The sequence below is a fragment of the Macrosteles quadrilineatus genome, unplaced genomic scaffold, assembly GCF_028750875.1.
Source record: "Macrosteles quadrilineatus isolate MER2022 unplaced genomic scaffold, UCM_ALF_1.0 Scaffold_2__2_contigs__length_208266976, whole genome shotgun sequence".
NCBI classification, from domain to species: Eukaryota; Metazoa; Arthropoda; class Insecta; order Hemiptera; family Cicadellidae; genus Macrosteles; species Macrosteles quadrilineatus.
In genome coordinates, this window is record NW_026542595.1 from 204,996,175 (window position 1) to 205,014,522 (window position 18,348).

Consider the following 18,348-nt stretch of genomic DNA (forward strand, 5'->3'; position numbering starts at 1 on the left):
TATACTTAAGATTACTCGAGACATTGTAGTCAAGGGTAGCAGTGCGAAGTCTAGGATCTGTTTATGACGAATACATTAAGGTATCTGCAATCCTAAAATGCTATGGGAAGGGAAGGAAACAGGTCCGTGACGTAGGAAGTAGTGAAGGAAGTAGTAAAGGCAATCATAAAATGCTATGGGAATAGAGGGAAACAGGTCCGTGACGTAGGAAGTGATGAAGGAAGTAGTAAATGCGAGCAGTCCGGAGTGTGGGGACTGTTTATGACGATAAGATTAGGGTATCTGCAATCCTAAAATGCTATGGGAAGGGAGGGAAACAGGTCCGTGACGTAAGAAGTGGTGAAGGAAGTAGTCAAGGCGAGCTGTCCGGAGTGTGGGAACTGTTTATGACGATAAGATAAGGGTATGGGCTATCCTAAAATGCTATGGGAAGGGAGGGAAACAGGTCCGCGACGTAGGAAGTGGTGACGGAATTAGTCAAGGCGAGTTGTCCGGAGTGTGGGAACTGTTTATGACGATTAGATTAAGGTATCTGCAATCTTTAAATGCAATGGGAAGGGAGGGAAACAGGTCCGCGACGTAGGATGTGGTGAAGGAAGTAGTCAAGGCGAGCTGTCCGGAGTGTGGGAACTGTTTATGACGATTAGATTAATGTATCTGCAATCTTTAAATGCAATGGGAAGGGAGGGAAACATGTTTGCGACGTAGGAAGTGGTGAAGGAAGTAGTAAAGGCGATTAGTATGGAGTGTGGGAACTGTTTATGACGATTATATTAACGTATCTGCAATTCTGAAATGCTATGGGAAGGGAGAAAAACAGGTCCGCTACGTTGGAAGTGGTGAAGGAAGTAGTCAAGGCGAGCTGTCCGGAGTGTGGGAACTGTTAATAACGATTAGATTAAGGTATCTACAATCTTAAAGTGCTATGGGAATGGAGGGAAACAGGTCCATGACGTAGGAAATGGTGTAGGACGTTGTAAAGGCGAGCCGTGTGGAGTTTGGGAACAGATTTATGTATCTCCGATACTAAGACTGCTTTCAGAGTGAACTAATGATTTTCTCCGAGCAAAGCTCGGTCCCCAGGTACTTTAAAATAAACTTCCATAATTGTTATCTTGTTAACAATTTGACTGTGGTTAAACATTCAACTGAAGGGACAGCTGTTAAATTGCAATCTATTATATTATTAAAGTGATACAATCAAATTTTATGTAAACGGTTAAGACCATTTACCAAATAAAAATATAGGCATATGGCACATAAAAATGAAGCTTAGAGTATGTAGATTTGCCGAAAAGTATTGAAATGGGCGAATTTCCTAAGGGCTCTGCCCCACAGGCTGATTTCCAAAGGGCTACGCCTGGCATGCTTCTAAAGTTTAGATGATTTTTTAATTTAATTTAGTTCATGAAACAGCTGGTCAGTACAATGAACTGGTGTTTGTTTATAATATTATTTACTCGAAAAATATGTTTGTGGCGCTTTATGTAGATTGAGGAAGGTTATGTTTGGTTTTAAAGAAAGGTTGTATACGTTTTGTAAAGTATTGCTCAAAGTTTCATTTTGTAATTTATATAGTAAGCTACGTATAAAGAGGCTTGACTAAAACTGAAGAATTATGGTAAAACATGTCATTCATGAAGCATCAATATGAAGCAATTGATGCTATTGCTACACTAAGGTATGTTGTCATATTCTTTTGGATCCATTAACATTTGTTACTTATTATTATACTTGTTACTTACACTTGTTATTTCCTCTTCAGATTTGTTTACATCACGACCATATGCATACATTTACACTACTTTTTAATGAAACAGCTGTTAATATTTAAATTGTGATTTACAAAATTTGTCAAAATGAAGTATTTGCAATGGTTTTTGCTGATTGTAGATGGTTATTGCATTTGTAGAAAACACTAAAAAACAAGGTCAGCTTTTGAAAAAAGATAAGATATTTACAAAAAAATTTAATTATATCTAACTGTTGTGTACATCTTGAGTATTTCCATAATCTTTGAGTTGACTCTTATAAAGTCATCGGAAATTATTTTAAAATAACGCCTGTAATGCTTCGCAATTGCTCGAATTCGAGCAACAGGTACACTAGTTCACATTTAAACCGTTATGAAGAAAGCTGCCAGCATAACTGGATCTTTCAAAATGGACTCTATAAATAAAGTAAAACGTGAAGGGGTAAAGCCCGAAATAAAATTACATTTTTAATTGCCATTTGCAGATGCACTAGATCATGAGCTTTAAAATAACACCTCAATCGTGAAAGTCGGGTAAGTCGGACAAAGGGATGTTACAGGGAAAAATTGTATTGAAATTAAGTAAATAGATTTGGTTTGATAATGTTTTGCATGTCGAAAGCTGTTAGGTCTTGATAAAAGCCACTAGGCCTTAAAATAATCGAATGAGAACCAATGCAACGTTAAAAGAGGCTTCCAGCCCTGTTAACAATAGGGATATGAAGAAAATACATTTAGATTTTTAAAAGTTTATTACGACAATAGAACATAAATTTATAATAGTTATGGATTATTCATTAAAAAATGCTTATTTACAATAACCACTAAACACCTTTATTTGTAGAAAGATTTCAAAACAAAATTTAAGAGTCATAAAGAATATACCTATTGCAAAAATCAATGCAGGGTTTTAAATGGAATGCGTTGTATATTTTAATAATACTGCTTACATCAACAACACAAATTTCTAATAAAATTACTTTGAATCAATTTTTCAATTAAAACTGTTGTAACTACTGTGCTAGATCGGCCACCTTTAACTCCTTTAACGGCCTGGTAGAATTGGCAACGTCGCAAGTAGTGTCGTCTAGTGCCAGACGTCCCATTAGATAACATGGCAGTCAGGTGACACCATCTTCTTGATTCGCTTATTATTCATTAAAATTTAAATTTATGGACATAAATTTATTAAAATATCAAAAATAAATCATACATAATTTAAAACCAAAACAATATAAATTGAAAATCGATTTCTTCTATACATTTAAAGAGTGGAATGAATAATTCCGTAGTCCAGTAACCAAGCTTTCGTATTCTTAAAAATACACAAATCTCCAAACAAAACAGCTGTTACAGCACTACTTGCGACGTTGCCACTTCGAAGGCCGTGGCCTGGAGTTATAGGTGGCCGTGGCTAGATACACACTATTCTTGGTCATTCATATAATGTCAAACTTATTATGTACACATATAATCATAATATCACTATAACAGTATAATGGTTACAAATAAATAACGATATGTACAGCTTAAGATTAAATATAACTTAACTTACAGCAACATTTTTGTACATCTACACTATTCTACGCTCACTATCACATAAATGCATCCATACTACACAAGATAACAAAAACTTTATACTCTAGACAGTTTTACATTTCTTACTTTGACATCATAGAACATATGTAGAATCACAGTATGTTTTCATTTGGCTTTGAAATTGGCACTTAGTCTCTAAAAACTAACACTGCAATCATGGCACGAAATCATTATGACAAGAGGTTTTACGCATTGGCTAATACATATTTTTAAGTATTCAAATAACGTTGTTCTAGTCTAAAAATCAAATTTTAAACATGATAGATATTCTATTTTTTACTTTTGATTATACGTTGCATTGCAATATTTTGTTCTATTGTTTGTAAATTTTCTATCTTTATCTTTAATTCAGGAACCTAAATGGTCAGACAATTAGGGAAAGTTTCTTTTTCTCAAATAAAATTTTAAATGTTCTCATATTCGATTCGGTACCCATATAAATTATAGAGCCGTTAGATGGTGCAAATAATATATTGAGAAATTAATAAAAGGGGGAGTTAACAAATGTTAAGTTTGATTATCAAGGAATTAAAAAACGGGAACCCCTTCGTTAGACAACCCAAATTTAGCTAACAAAATACTGAATTTTGATCTCAGCTTAAGCATTTTTTAAAGCTTAAAAGCACATTGATATCATTCACGTTTTAGAGTTTATTTTGGTTGATCAAGTTGAGCTAATTAGCCTATGAAAACCCCACTTTATGATTTATGTCGTTTACACACTGAGTAAAATTACATTTCTAACACTCTTCTTATACTTAGAAACTATTATATGATGCAAAATGCACAATGACTATGATGTGGTTTTTTACATTTAACTACCGTATGTTGCCTTTGTACATAAACGTTCGTAATGTTCGTGCACTCATCAGAGTAAATGAGCTTTTCCCGTGTAGATGTTTCAGCACATCTCCATGCTCAGAGTTTTCCCAAGTCAGCGTTAGCATCCCTGTAACAACAGTGAGTGATGAAAACAGTACCTAAAAAAAAATGTTTTAGTAAATCTGTATTGGTGTAGCCTTGACGTTGGACATTCATGACGTCGCATTCATGCGGATCAATCAAACTATTTTATGGGACTTGATATTTAAAATTTGAATGTGTGGTTTTAAAGCCCCTTTCCCATTTTTTCTGAAGGAACTCGGACACTAAATTGCTGCTACTCATTGATAAACAGAAAAACTCAATCACAATTAATTTGGTAACATCTGAGATATTTTAAAATTGTTTAGCCTATTGAGTATGATGACGTTTCCGTGCATTTATTGATCAATAACCGTAGACAACGTACCTACTTTGACAACAATTGCATTTTGATTGGCAAAGGCAGATGCGGAGCTTGACAACGTTAAATAATGTGATAACGTTAGCTTGATAACGTTAAAGGTAAGTTCTCAGTTCTTTTGTCCATTTCATCTGATTGCCTTGGCCGGACTTGTAAAACAAACTGGAAAGCCGAGTGATTAAACTACTTGCCTTCAAAACTGAGGGATACTAGTTTGATCCCGAACAAGGGTCAATTTTGGACCCAATACAACATTAGGACCGTCTATTGATTATTCTAGCAGACAGAGTAATCTAAGAGAAAATTGTGTCAAAATATCTGTCAGCCGTAGAAAACGTTTCTTTAATTTGTATTCAAATACCACGCCCTTTTCCCAGGCTAAGGAAAATCTTTATAATTTTACACCAAAACCATTCACTTTTACTTCGTGATAACTCCCATCGAAGAATATACAGAATTTGACAATCTTAATTCAGATATCAAAATCATCATATCAATATCAATATCAATATCACACTCGGGATGATTTAAAAGGAACTTAAAGTCCTATCCCAAGAAAGTGGTATCATTGCTTCTCACATGCTTTGTATTAAAAAGGTTACGTTTAGTAAATATCTTTGAAAGTCTTTTATTGTCTTATTCAGCGTCATTGACAATTCTCGTTTGAAGGTGATCACTACAACCTCTCGATTAACTAAAATTCGGACATTTCTTATGCAGTGAACACCTTAAATTTGGATGAATAGATCAGACATCTCTTGCAACAAAAAAATCCAAACCACCAGATTTTGGAAGTAGAAGAACAATCAGATACCTATACTACATGAGGGTCGGAGGGAAGTATGATGGAGGCCCGCGGTTTGTGCAGATTGTGCAGATGGTTGATCTCCACATCTTGTGCATCTTGAGCTTCACTCTTGCGCCTCACTAGAGCGGCGACTTGCCTCTTCTGCAGCTGGGCTAGCAGCTTCTTCTTGCGCTTCGTCTGTGTACAAATCATACTGATTAGTAGTTCGTATACGTGTAAAATCTTAAAATTGAGTGCAACGGAACAAAACTAATCAAAGCAAATTATTCCTGATGTTTTCAGTCAATGGATGCACTTTGCACGATCATATTCTTAATTACCAATATTTTGATGAAAATATCGGCAATAAATCTAAAGGTTTCGTGATGTCACAATTATCACAGTTCATTCATCTAGGGAGAGTATAGAATTTCACAATAGCTCGCTCTATGGGATTCTCTTTGGCCTGTCTTCTATTTAAATAAAAATCTACTACAGGCCTATATGGATGCGGTGTCAACTTCGGCATCCTAAAGCCAATGGTCAAATACTAGCCAATTCTCAGGATACACATTCAGATAGCACTCATTGACTGCATGTACTATATAAAAAACTCCCTTATAGATTTACCATCCTCATGGATCAGCTAAAGACAATTTTATTGTTAGTTCTGTCAGGTGAACTATAGGGGTCGTGTTTTGTGAACAATTAGTTTCTTCCGGACATGAACTAGACACGAAAACGAGCTTCAATATTTACAATGGTATGAGGAGTCTACGCGTGTTGGTTAGTCTATGTACTGTGTTGAAGCCCTCGCTTCTGAGTTCTAACCCACCTGGAAGAACAGCCTGAGGTAGTAGCAGGGGAAGTCGACGCACTGCGCGCCCTGCTCCTCGGCGTCGATGTAAACTCCGCGGACGAGGATGGAGTTGGAGGAGTTGATGAAGATGAGCAACACAAACGACACGACGTGAGAGACCCAGTAGCTCTTCACTGGTGTGTCTGTAACATCACATTGTCATTCAGTGGTGGACAAGAGGCTTCAATATGATTAAGATTTAAGAGAAAAACTAAATTTCGTCTGACTGAATTATCCAGACAAAAATATTCAGGTAGACTTCGATAGTGGGAAAGCTGCTCATCCCCCTTAACGTAGCTCACTTGTCTTACTTTTTCAGGAACATTTGAATCACAACTCTTGTGAATCACAATGCACTTTGAGATATAATTAAATATTAGATCTTTCGTTCAGCTTGAGCAAAACCTTGTTGGGAAGTGCCTTTGAATAGACGATTTCGAGACAATATTTGAGTATATTTCGGAATCTAGTAACTTAATTGTTTAAGAATGCATATGGGTACACACAAGAGACAGCTTACGAAGTGGTATGGCAAAGCATGACTTGTTTACTACAATTATCAATAAACAAAATATAAATAGAACAGCGCTTCCTGAGCGTCTATTAAGATTTGATATTTTTTACTTTACTAATCTTCAGTGATGATAATAAGATTGCAATCTACAGAAAACTCTCAGAGCAATGTTAACAAAAAGTCATAATACATATTACTAAAAATGGAGTCCCTAAACGGTTGTGGTGAAATGGAAATCACTGCTCCTCATTTCATTCGTCCATAACTTGGGAGAACGCCGAATGAAGCAATCTGTTCCAAACGATAATGTTCCGTGCTTGCCGTTCCGTAGATAGTTTGAAATAACTATTTTATACTCTGTCTAGCTAGAGCAGGTGGGTAAGAGATTAAGGTTCCCAATAATAATTACTAAACACGTTAAAGTTAGTTTAGTAGCAGTTAAATGTCCTCAAAACAAAACTACACTATAGTTTTGTCTTATCAGCTAGGGAAGTATTGAAAATAGCACAAATCTGTGCAATTAATAATACGATAGAAAAAAATACTCCCACTTTTTCACATTTTGAAACAGTGGATGGCTGATTTTAGCGTCACATCATTATGGAACTCGTAGTCAGGCATTGAGGAAACAACTTACCAGGCAAAAAATATATGTTGAGCATGTTCCACACTCCTCTCCAGACGTTGACGGTGCCGCAGAAAGAGAAGATGAGGTAGATGTCGACAGCCACAAGTCTCCAGAATCCGTCAATCCTGGACACCAAGGCCTTCATGAGAGGTTGGGTAGCGAACGTCGCGAACACCAACATGTAGCCGAGAACCTATCATAAACAACATCAACCATAAGACACTATTGGTGTTTAAAAAGTTAGATTATACAACATTCTTCAAAAGTATTAAGGATCCTTAAGAAATAACAAGTGTACGAGGAAGTATTAAATGAATTAATGAAGAGTACAACACTTAGCATATTGTAAAGATTCTCCTCGAAATTCTCAAGTACTATATTATGTCGTAGTTTGTTTGCCGATGGGGTTGGTTAAATACTTTTAAGCTATCACTTACGTTGCATCGATTCAGAGTAGACCTAAATCAAAAACCAATGGCGAAATAATTTAGGTGATTTTTAAGACAAAGTTTTCGACATGATCATCATACATAAATCATCTACCATAAATTTAATTTGTTAATCTTACCCACCACACTCTCTCAAGCTATGGAGACGCTCTTCAAAATATTTACTCTGCTAACTGTACACACCACTCAAAAGGATTTGAGCGAACTGGTTCATGAAGCAAAATAAGTGTTCTCACAGTTTCCCGTGCACAAGTGACATGTAAGATTAGTTTTACGATTTTGACGGTATTAGCCGAAAGCGGGATTTTCATTTCTTACTGCCGACAATGCTGCTACTTTACTCGTCGGCTAGCATCTTGAAAAATTGCCGCGTGTAATTGAGCATTAAGGGTCAATGCTAAACACAGGGATTATCCACTTCTTTCTTCTACCTTACCCAGACCAATGACCAAGAACTAGGTCCAACCATAGGTGTCAACCCATCTCAAAGCTTCCGTCTTCAAACAATATGACAATACAATCATCCACACTGTCCTACCACAGCGTAAACTAAACACACCAACTATCTAACTCATATAGACCATAGAGAAACAATCTTTATCTACGTCACAACTCTTGAAAAGTTCGGAAACCCCTTCGGCAATGATCTCATTTTGAAGTGGACCGTCTTCGATGTCAAGGCTCGTCTAGGATGTTTGTGGGAGGATCAATGTCAGTGCAAAGGTCGGGAGATTCTGTAAAACAGGACAACGAGCGTTGAGTGGCGCTTTGTTGTGGAATTGGCGACATCCTCCCGACTCACAGGGCCGCTGCCCACTGTGTACCTCAACCCGTGGTTTGTTGAGGATATAGTCCTGAAACCCTGAACCAGCTGACACCCTACTGGACTGGAACATCACGACGAGACGATCTGTCATGAGCTTCGTTCCTGGAGTCCATGAAATGTACAGTAGACACACGACATTAGTGACTTACTCTACAGGATAGCATATGCAAATATACCAATGCCGATGGGGATGAAACGGGGCCATGTAAACCCAAATACGAATGGAGGATGAAAATAGAATAGAACGAGTTACCTTGATTAACTCATTATTGACTAAGACTAGCGGTTTCGTTAGTCAGGACTATTTATTAAAATCCTAATGATCAATGGCCAACTGGGCCCAGATCCAAAGCAATCAAACCAGTTAAAAAAAAGCTATTGCATTTTTCAGGACCGAACTTTTTGATCACTATAGCCAGTCATCTACCAGGTATATTGTTATGTGAGCTTTCCATCACGAAAAAGTGCCGGTATTGGTTTTGTAAAACTCATAGTCACAGGTTCTTGATGAAGAGCCAAAAAATTATATACTACAAACATCTGAAGACAACCTGTGCAAAACGTGGTATGACGAAAGTAACAAAAAAAACTAGGCAAGTTAATTTTAGAACATAACATGAATATTTTAGGGTTTAATAGACAAAATAACGTCAAGGCTTAATGAGAAACTACGGTATCAAGCCTGAAGTCCGATACGTAATTTAAAAAAAAACCTTCTTCAAAATGTTGTCCAGTTTGTTTTCAGAGATAACCCTACAGCAGGTAGAGAAAATTTGTGAAATTCGTGTTTTAGCGAATTTCCCATATAGGGAATAAGCTATTACCGTAGTACTCATGGTAAGACCTGGACCCGGGACCGTTTTACTTTTTCGTTTTGAGGTCCCTAGAGACCAAAAACACCATCCGTTTAAATTCATATATATATATATATATTGATATATGTGTCCGTTAGCGCGATAACTCGAGCAAAAATTATCCGATTTTGATGAAATTTGGTACAAACGTGTAATCCTACGTTTATTCGAACGAGTTCGCGATCCAGCATAATCGGACCATGGGAAGGGTGAGGTTCATAACTCCAAGTTTTCATAACTCCAAGTACTTTTAAATACAACATTTCATAACTCCAAGTAAAATTATGTCCAAGTAAATTAAAACCAAAATATTATAAGACCAAGTTTCAAAACTCCAAGCGTTCATAATTCCAAGATTTATAAGTCCAAGTTAAAATAAAACCAAGTAAATTAAAATACAAAATTTCATAACTCCAAACGTACAGATTTGCAAGGACCACAAGTCCAAGTCTCATAACTCCAAGGGTTCATAACACCAAGTTTCATAACTCCAAGTGACAAAGGGTACAGTCCGTGCAGGAAGCGATAACGTACGCACACACACGCACCCATTACACACACACATGCTGGAAGAGAGTTTCCGATGTTGGCGAGATTATTCGAAGTGGTGCGTTCCCTGTCGCTTTGCACGTTCGTCTAAATTGTAATACAAATAGTGAGAGGATGAAATTTACATATTTAAATTCTGCGTAAACTGATGTTTAATACTATATAAATACAATTTAGTTCGTGCAGATGATTAATGTTTAATAATGGAAAATATGAAAAGGTTGTTCAATGTAAACATGAAAAAGTAAGTGAGCGAGGATTTTTTTATTTTTTGGTCAGATGAAAACTTTCAGCGAGAAAAGTATGGATAATAAGATGTTCTTCAATTTTTGTTCCAAACATTTTTTCGTAAGACTTTTAGTTTGTCCAATAATCGACTTAGATGACCACCACGAGGTATGAATGAATTAGTTTACGTGCACAGTATTTTAGCAATTGCCGTCTTCCAACAACAATATTAAGGAAATACAGTATTAGTTCACGTTTTAAAATTTCTAAACTATGAAAAATATTTAGTCTTAACTTCTTAAGCTGTACCGGTATGTACGAAATTTCGAAATTTTTTCTACATAATATTCGTGGTGCACAACGCAAATAAGTCGTAGTGCCTTTTTTTCCACTATTTTTCATCTCCTATTTTCGGGAACAATTTAAACAGTATTAATCCAGGTTAAGGTTTCATCTTGTAGCATTTGTAAATATAAAATTTGATTATAGTTACAATTACTTGTTCCCTCATAAATCTTTATTCCGTAACAAATATGAGAGTGTATGTTAGCAAAGTAAATTGTACGCAAAATGTCTGTAGTGCATAATGGGTTTAGTAAAAAAATACCATATTTAAAATTTAAAAAATACTATCTAGATTTGTATGATCCAAACAAGCGGATATAATCTATAGATAGGTCTAAACATTTGGATTTGGAGACTAAATTATCATAGAAATAGGTTTTTGAGTAAATACATCTATACCTAATACCAGATTGTTTTATTTGAGTTAAATAGGAGGTATTTATCATTTAGGTATTATTGAAGTACCTTAATGAGTTAAGTACTTTAATACAGTATAAGAATTGATGTCGTCCAGTGGTCAAAACTCGACCACAATCCAAATAAAATATGAACTTATATATATTCATCCCACGCTGAAAATCAAACATGTGATGATTGTGTACCAGTCTTCAATTTGTTTTGATTTGATGTATATTTATCGTTGTTATTGCGTCACCAGAATTTTACTCATAATCCAAATGTTAGTTTTTTGTTTGTGTTAAAATTTTATTTGTTCAATTGGTGTATTTTTTGTTTAGTTGCAATAACGTTAATTATATTTACCTGAGAAAATGCAAAGTTAAAGACCTTCTGTTGTTCAGATGATTTTTGTTTCCCTTAGCATTATATGAATAATAATTAAACCTTCAGGGGCTCTTGGGTATTTTCATAGGCTATTATTAAAATTGCTTGACTTTTATGAAAACATAGATTAATGTCATTGACGTACCAGATTTATTTGGCTTTAGAGGGCTTTCCTCTGCAATGATCAGATCACAAAGTTAAGTCCATGTTTCCTAATAAAATTTGTAGCACTTCGGCTAACATCCTCGTTCATAGTTTGTAGGAATCTGAATCTTGTAGGTGTTCTTCATTATACAGGCTAATGACGATAGTTAATTCTTTAAAAAAATATTATCTCTATTTCTTCTACTAGGGGGCGTTCTATGACTTTTAATGTTTCAATAATTTGCAAATGGGTTCTTTCAATGATTTATTTTTCAAAGATTTAATTTTTGTAGGACGCTTTTCTTTGAAATGCAGTTTAAATATTGACAGCAATTAAATTATACAGCTGATAAAAATTTAAACAATTATGATCTTCATAAGGATAACATGGGAACCTTCAAAGCCACTGGGGTAGAGCCCAAGGGACTTTTTCAAATCCAGTTCAAGGCCAATTTGCAAATCTACGCGACACGCTCTTTCCAATGATACGTCAATGGATAAAATCGGTTAAGAAATGACGGAGGAGTTCAACCGACAAACTTCGTGTTCGCGTATTAATTATATAGATATACGTATCACGTTTCGTTTAGCCTACAGGTAGGAAATGTCGCTCATTACGAAAATCTATATAATTAATACGCTACATGAAACTTTGTCGGTTGAACTCCTCCGCCATTTCTTAACCGATTCTATCCATTGACATCTCATTGGAAAGAGCGTGTCGCGTAGATTTGCAAACTGGCCTTACATTACATTTGAAATAGTCCCTTGGGCTCTGCCCCAGTGGCTTTGAAAGTTCCCATGTTATCCTTATGAAGAACATAATTGTTTACATTTTGGTCAGCTGTTTAATTTAATTGCTGTTATATATTTTTCAATTCAATGAAACCCATCGAGTACATTTATTTACTATTTGAGTTTGTGTAAACATAACCTCCAAGACGGATTTTGTTAGTATGGTTGTACAGTATCTTAAATTTGTGTATTTATTTATCGTTGTTTTGTGTAGCTATGACGGATCGTGTTAGCACGATTGTAACATTTATCGTTGTTTTGTGTAGCTATCATTTGTTTATTTGTTGTTTTTTTTTCTTTTATATGCCTCCGACGTGACGACAACAACACATATAGACAGGAGGCGTAATCGTGATAACGACCGCAGCTCACAGAACAGTGGCGAGTATTAGGCTTAACTCATCACAGTCAGCACCTGACCCTGGACAATCTCAACTATTAGGTTACAAATGCCCCCTAACACTACCCCAAAACGACTTTTCGTTCTCAATTGGCCCTCTATAAATGACCTGTGTTGCCTGTACAGCGAGGCATTTTGAGAAGGAGAAAACCGGCCCGAATGCTTTAGGTTTATCAATAACGAAGATAAACATAGTCTGAGTTACACACCGGTAATCTTTGAGTTGACTCTTTTAAATTCGTTGTAAATATGACTGTTATTCGTTTTGAAATATCTTCTGTAATATTTGCAATTGCTCAAATTCGAGCAACATGTACACTAGTATTTATTAATTCTTTTAATAATGACTCTAGAGAAGAGTTAGAAAATTAAAAGGTGAAGAACAATACAGCTAACAAAAGTGGTCCTGTAACATTTGGTCATAACTTGAACCCATATGACATTATGGATCCTTTCATGTTCTGGAATTGATGGAGAGTTGCGTGGAGGGGCGAGCAGGGGCGTGTGGGACTTTTTTAGTATCCATACTGGCAACCTGCCTGCCGCTTACTTCGAATTGTCAATGTTACCAACATGACGTGGCTTCCGTGCCCCGTCTTCTGAACTGCCCGTTTAAAAAATGTAAATTTAAGTAGAAAGGTCTATAAATATAAATATAATAAAAAAATATTAATATAAATATAAATATAAATTAAAATATAAATATTGCATATAAATACAATCAAATTAAATGTAAACGGTTATGGCAGTTTACCAAATAAAAATATTGGCATACAGCACATTAATTTCATTGTAACATGTAACATTAAATTCATCCCAAAGTGTAATCTAAATTTTAAATTGTTTTAAATCAAAAGTATTAGGGACAAGTGCCTTGAAAAGTACCAAATTTTAACCAACCCCTATTTTATTTATTGCATGTGGTACAAAGGTGAAGACAGAGACTCCAAATTGGTAACCATCATCCATCTCGTTTAAATCACTAACTAAGGACAAATCGTCATTGGACATTTTGAATCAGCATAGCCTAATAGGCCCAATTATAACTTAAACTCATCAAGATCTACATATTTCAAATTTAACCTTTATTCCAAATTTACACACACATATATTATATACAGTACAGCATATGAGTTTGAACAAAGTGTGTATTGTCCTCTGGGGCTCTTAAAATGAAGATAAAAATCGGTTCCGGGTTTAGGTCTTACCATGAGATCTACGGTAATAGATTATTCCCTACTATGGGAATTTCGTTAAAAGTCTCAATTAGAGGTGACGGTATCCCTGGTTTTATGTACCTGGGAACCAAGCCATGACAGGGTAGTGGTATTAGTTTATTTCCATTGAACCCCTACATTGAGTAATCTTCAGTGTAATCTTTGCTCAATAGTAACAACTGGTGTTTTCCCCTTTGTACTGCATTCGTTAATTTGCTCGTAAAACCTTGGTGAACATAACAACACACTACAACTTAAAATAGTTCTATTAGTCTATGGTCATGGTTACTTGGAAACCAATGAGGCCAATGTTTAAAATTACAGACTTTCAATTCAATTTTGTTGCGTAGTTAGTTTTTTGCTAGCAGTTTTAACTGCAGTAAACACGTTTTTAGGCCAGATATAAATTATTTATCAAATTAGAAGGAAATCGTATTAGCCGTTTTCGATATATAGAGGATTAACAACCATTAGTAATTGAACGGCACAAAGCGAAGCTCTTATACTACTCTCCTCTTTTTGTTTTACAAATACCTCCTGAACGGTTGAAGCGATCTACACGAAATTTAGCACGATCATAGTAACCAACCATGGGAATGTATAAATCTTAAATGGTACAAATTGGACCACAGGGCTTTTCCCTACGTGAATTTATTTATTTTTTTTTAAATTTAACATGGGCCTTATGGGTTCATTGGTTGCTATGACTTTATTTGCGAGATAACACTAAAAAGATAAACAAGAGTTGCCACATATGTTAGTCAAAGAATCGTTTAAAAAGTACATTACCGTATAGGACACAGAAAAAGGGAAGAACAATAAGATTAATATAATTGAGCATAATTTACTACAAAATGAAAACCACCAATAATTATGGTCGCCGGAATAAGGCTGAAACACCTTTGACTTTAAATAATCTATATATCCATTACATTTTAACCAAATATAAGCCTACCATTGAGTTATATTTCCATTTAACTTGCAATTCCAAGTAGGCTTTCCATTTCAGTGAACTAGACTTACAATTAAATAATGCAGACTTTGAATAGGTACTGCAATAATTAGGACTTCCATTAATATGAACCGAAGATACCACTGAGTTTAGATGCTGCAAGTAGACATTCCATTGACGTGAACCAGACGTAACATTGACTTAATATACTGCGAATCGGCACTCCGTTTATGGGAATCAAATTAACCATTTTTTTGGATCCTGCAAGTAGACAATTTATTTATGTGAACGATATGTACCGTTGAGTTTGTATACTTCAAGTAAACAATTCGTTTAAGTGAACCCGACGTATCATTGACTTTGAATGCTGCAAATAGGCATTTTATTTATGTGAACCAAATGGACCATTGACATTGGATACTGCAAGTAAATTTCTCATTTTTGTGAAGCTGGCGTACTATTGATTGACTGTAATTGATTGTAATTGACTTTGAATAACGAAATTAGACATTGCATTCATTTGAAACAAAATATATACTAATGAGATTGGATACTGCAAGTATACATTTCATTTACGAGAAACATATGTAACATTGACTTTAGAAATTATTTGATTATTATGTCTGCTATCTGCTCAATGTTGCAAGCAGACAACTGCATTGTACACTTAGTGTAAATTACCTGAAATGTAAAGTTAAAACTGTGAAACACAGGAACGTTTCTCATCCAAAGTCCCCGTGCGATCTCTAGTGTTCACTTGGTAATACATGTGTATTACAAAGTATAGGGTGTTTTCAACTCCCCACGTGAGTGTTAACGTTTCGTAAAAAGTACAAGTTCCTGTATAAGGTAATGTTGTTCTTTTTGCGAAAGACTCTAAAAGTAATGAAAGGACATTTTTTATTTACATTTATTTCGATAACAAACAAGTGTTTTTGACATATAAATAAATTTGTTTGCACAAAACTTGTGTGTATTACGATCCCCCCCCCCTAAAAACTGTTTTTTAGTAGTACATTTTAGGGAAAAATAATACCTTTACCATTCACAGACATAATATAATCTTTTAAAAATTATATATTTTCCGGGTAGTACATATGCTAGTTATTCAATATCAAACAGTTCAATGACAAAATACATATTTTTTAATACAACAAATTGTTTATATGCAAAACTTGACCAGATACACACACAAACTGCAGTTGGTAAAAGAAATATATTATTTACATTGTATAACTTAAAATAAATAACTCTTTCATATTGGAAACAGTATACAGTAAAATAAAAACAAGCCCATGGGGCGTAGCCCAAGGGAAATATGAAAATTAAATGATATTATATTGCATTGTCTTCCATTTGTGGGCTATGTTTCAAGTCTCTAGCTCATCGGGAAGTTAGTATAAAATTGATTGCAAAATTTGTACCGGACAAGAAAGCGAGCTAATAAAAACGTTTTCATAAACTTAAATAACAACAAAAAATGTTATTTACCAATTATTAGTGTTAATACAATTATAACAAGTATGTAATAACGGGGTGTCAAAAACACCCCACGCGAGTACATACGTTAGTAAAACCCGCGCGAGTAGTTAAAGGTTAAAGTACCTTTAGCATAGAAGTAAGAAGTATAGCAATTAATTAATCTGTAAGTATATAACAAAATTACATAATCGTTTGACAGGCGACGGTAGGTATATAGTACAGTAAAAATATGTTTTGACCCAAAAAAAATTAGCACAACCGGGGAATTTGGTACAGATGTTGGGTGTACCTTCCTTTTGAACATACTAAAAGTCCCCTAAAATTGAAGCTGTGCTACGGCCGCCATATTGGAAAATGGCGGCATATTTCTGTATTTTTCGCTATAGTCACTTTATTATTAGAGATACAGGAAAAAGCTAAATATACAAAATGTAGGTCATCTAAAAATACACATTTTTTGTATTTATCATCTTTCTCTAAACCCAACGGTTTTTGAGTTATTTGTTATTAAGTATATTTAGTTTTTTCTATTTATCAAAAATAGGCGAAACACATGGAAATTGACCGTTACTTTCAAGGATTATGATAATTTATCCTATTTAGTTAAATAGTGTGATACTATAAAATCGAAAAATTTAAGCTTATTTTATGAGTAAAACAACTCCGCCACAGCAAACCTGCAGACTCAGCAAATTTCCATTTGATTGGATGTTTTATTAAAAAATGTATATAAATAAAATTAGGTTCAACAGGTACCTAGGTTTGCTGCTACAGGTAGGTTATTATAGTGTTTTTTTTTTAAATATCAATACCTTACTATAAAATAACTAATTTTCCAAGTTTGATCGAAATATATCTATAAACAAGCAAACTGCAACAGTTAACTAATTCATAAGAATAGCATGGGAGTTTTAAATTTACAATAAACAAATTTGAGTATACAAATTTTGGTTGTGTTTACTAAAAAGATGGCGATTATTCGTCACGATTAGAATATTAACCAAATGGGTTTTCAAAAGAACTGTCATCTACCATATTTTGTAAAGTACGCAATAGTCATATTAATATTTTATCTTATTTTTTATCCATTTAATAGTTAACATTTTAGTATTTTGATGGCACCACCACACTAACTAACTATACTTGACATCCCATTGTAAATTTGGAAGGGTGTTTTTCGTGTCTCGTTCATGTTGGTGACTAATTAAGCATGGTATAGTTAGTTTTATTTATCAAAAATCGGTGGCACCCATCGCAATCGACGGTTACTTTCAAGGTTTACGACAATTATTCATCCCACTTAGTTGATATCAGAGTGATAGTGGTAGTGCCATCAAAATATTAAAATGTTAATTTATTAAATGGGTACAAATGAGTATAAAATATTAATATGACTATTGCGTAGTTTACAAAATATGGTTGATTTCCTCACTCCATACAATATTTCCGATACTTGGTATCGCCATATTTTTAGTAAACACAACCAAAATTTGAATATTTAAATTTGTAAATTGTAAATCTAAGCTACCATGCTATTATTATGAATTAGTTAACTGTTGCAGTTTGTTTGTTTATAGATTTATTATGATCAAACTTGGAAAATTAATTATTTTATACTAAGTTATTGATATTTTACTAAAAAAAAAAAAAAACACACTATAATAACCTACCTGTAGCAGCAAACCTAGGTACCTGTTGAATCTGATTTTATTTAAATACAATTAATAAAACATCCAATCAAAAGGAAATTTGCTGAGTCTGCAGGTTTGCTGTGGCAGAGTTGTTTTACTCATAAAATAAGCTTAAATTTTAAGATTTTATAGTATCACACTATTTAACTAAATAGGATAAATTATCATAATCCTTGAAAGTAACGGTCAATTTCCATGTGTTTCGCCT

General features: G+C 34.5%; 1 protein-coding gene across 2 annotated transcripts in view; it reads right to left on the reverse strand.

The window, feature by feature from the left end:
- Window positions 1-2,547: 2,547 nt before the first annotated feature.
- The window catches only part of LOC128987698 (uncharacterized), a 40,045-nt gene continuing 24,244 nt past the window's right edge, over window positions 2,548-18,348 (reverse strand). For both annotated transcript variants that reach the window (XM_054408688.1, XM_054408687.1), the window contains 4 exons: window positions 7,435-7,618; window positions 6,260-6,426; window positions 5,452-5,622; window positions 2,548-4,301 (listed from right to left, as the gene is read on the reverse strand). In XM_054408688.1, coding sequence (XP_054264663.1) covers window positions 5,452-5,622; window positions 6,260-6,426; window positions 7,435-7,618 — 522 coding nt within the window. In that variant the 3' untranslated portion in view covers window positions 2,548-4,301. The remainder of the gene's footprint in view (window positions 4,302-5,451; window positions 5,623-6,259; window positions 6,427-7,434; window positions 7,619-18,348) is intronic.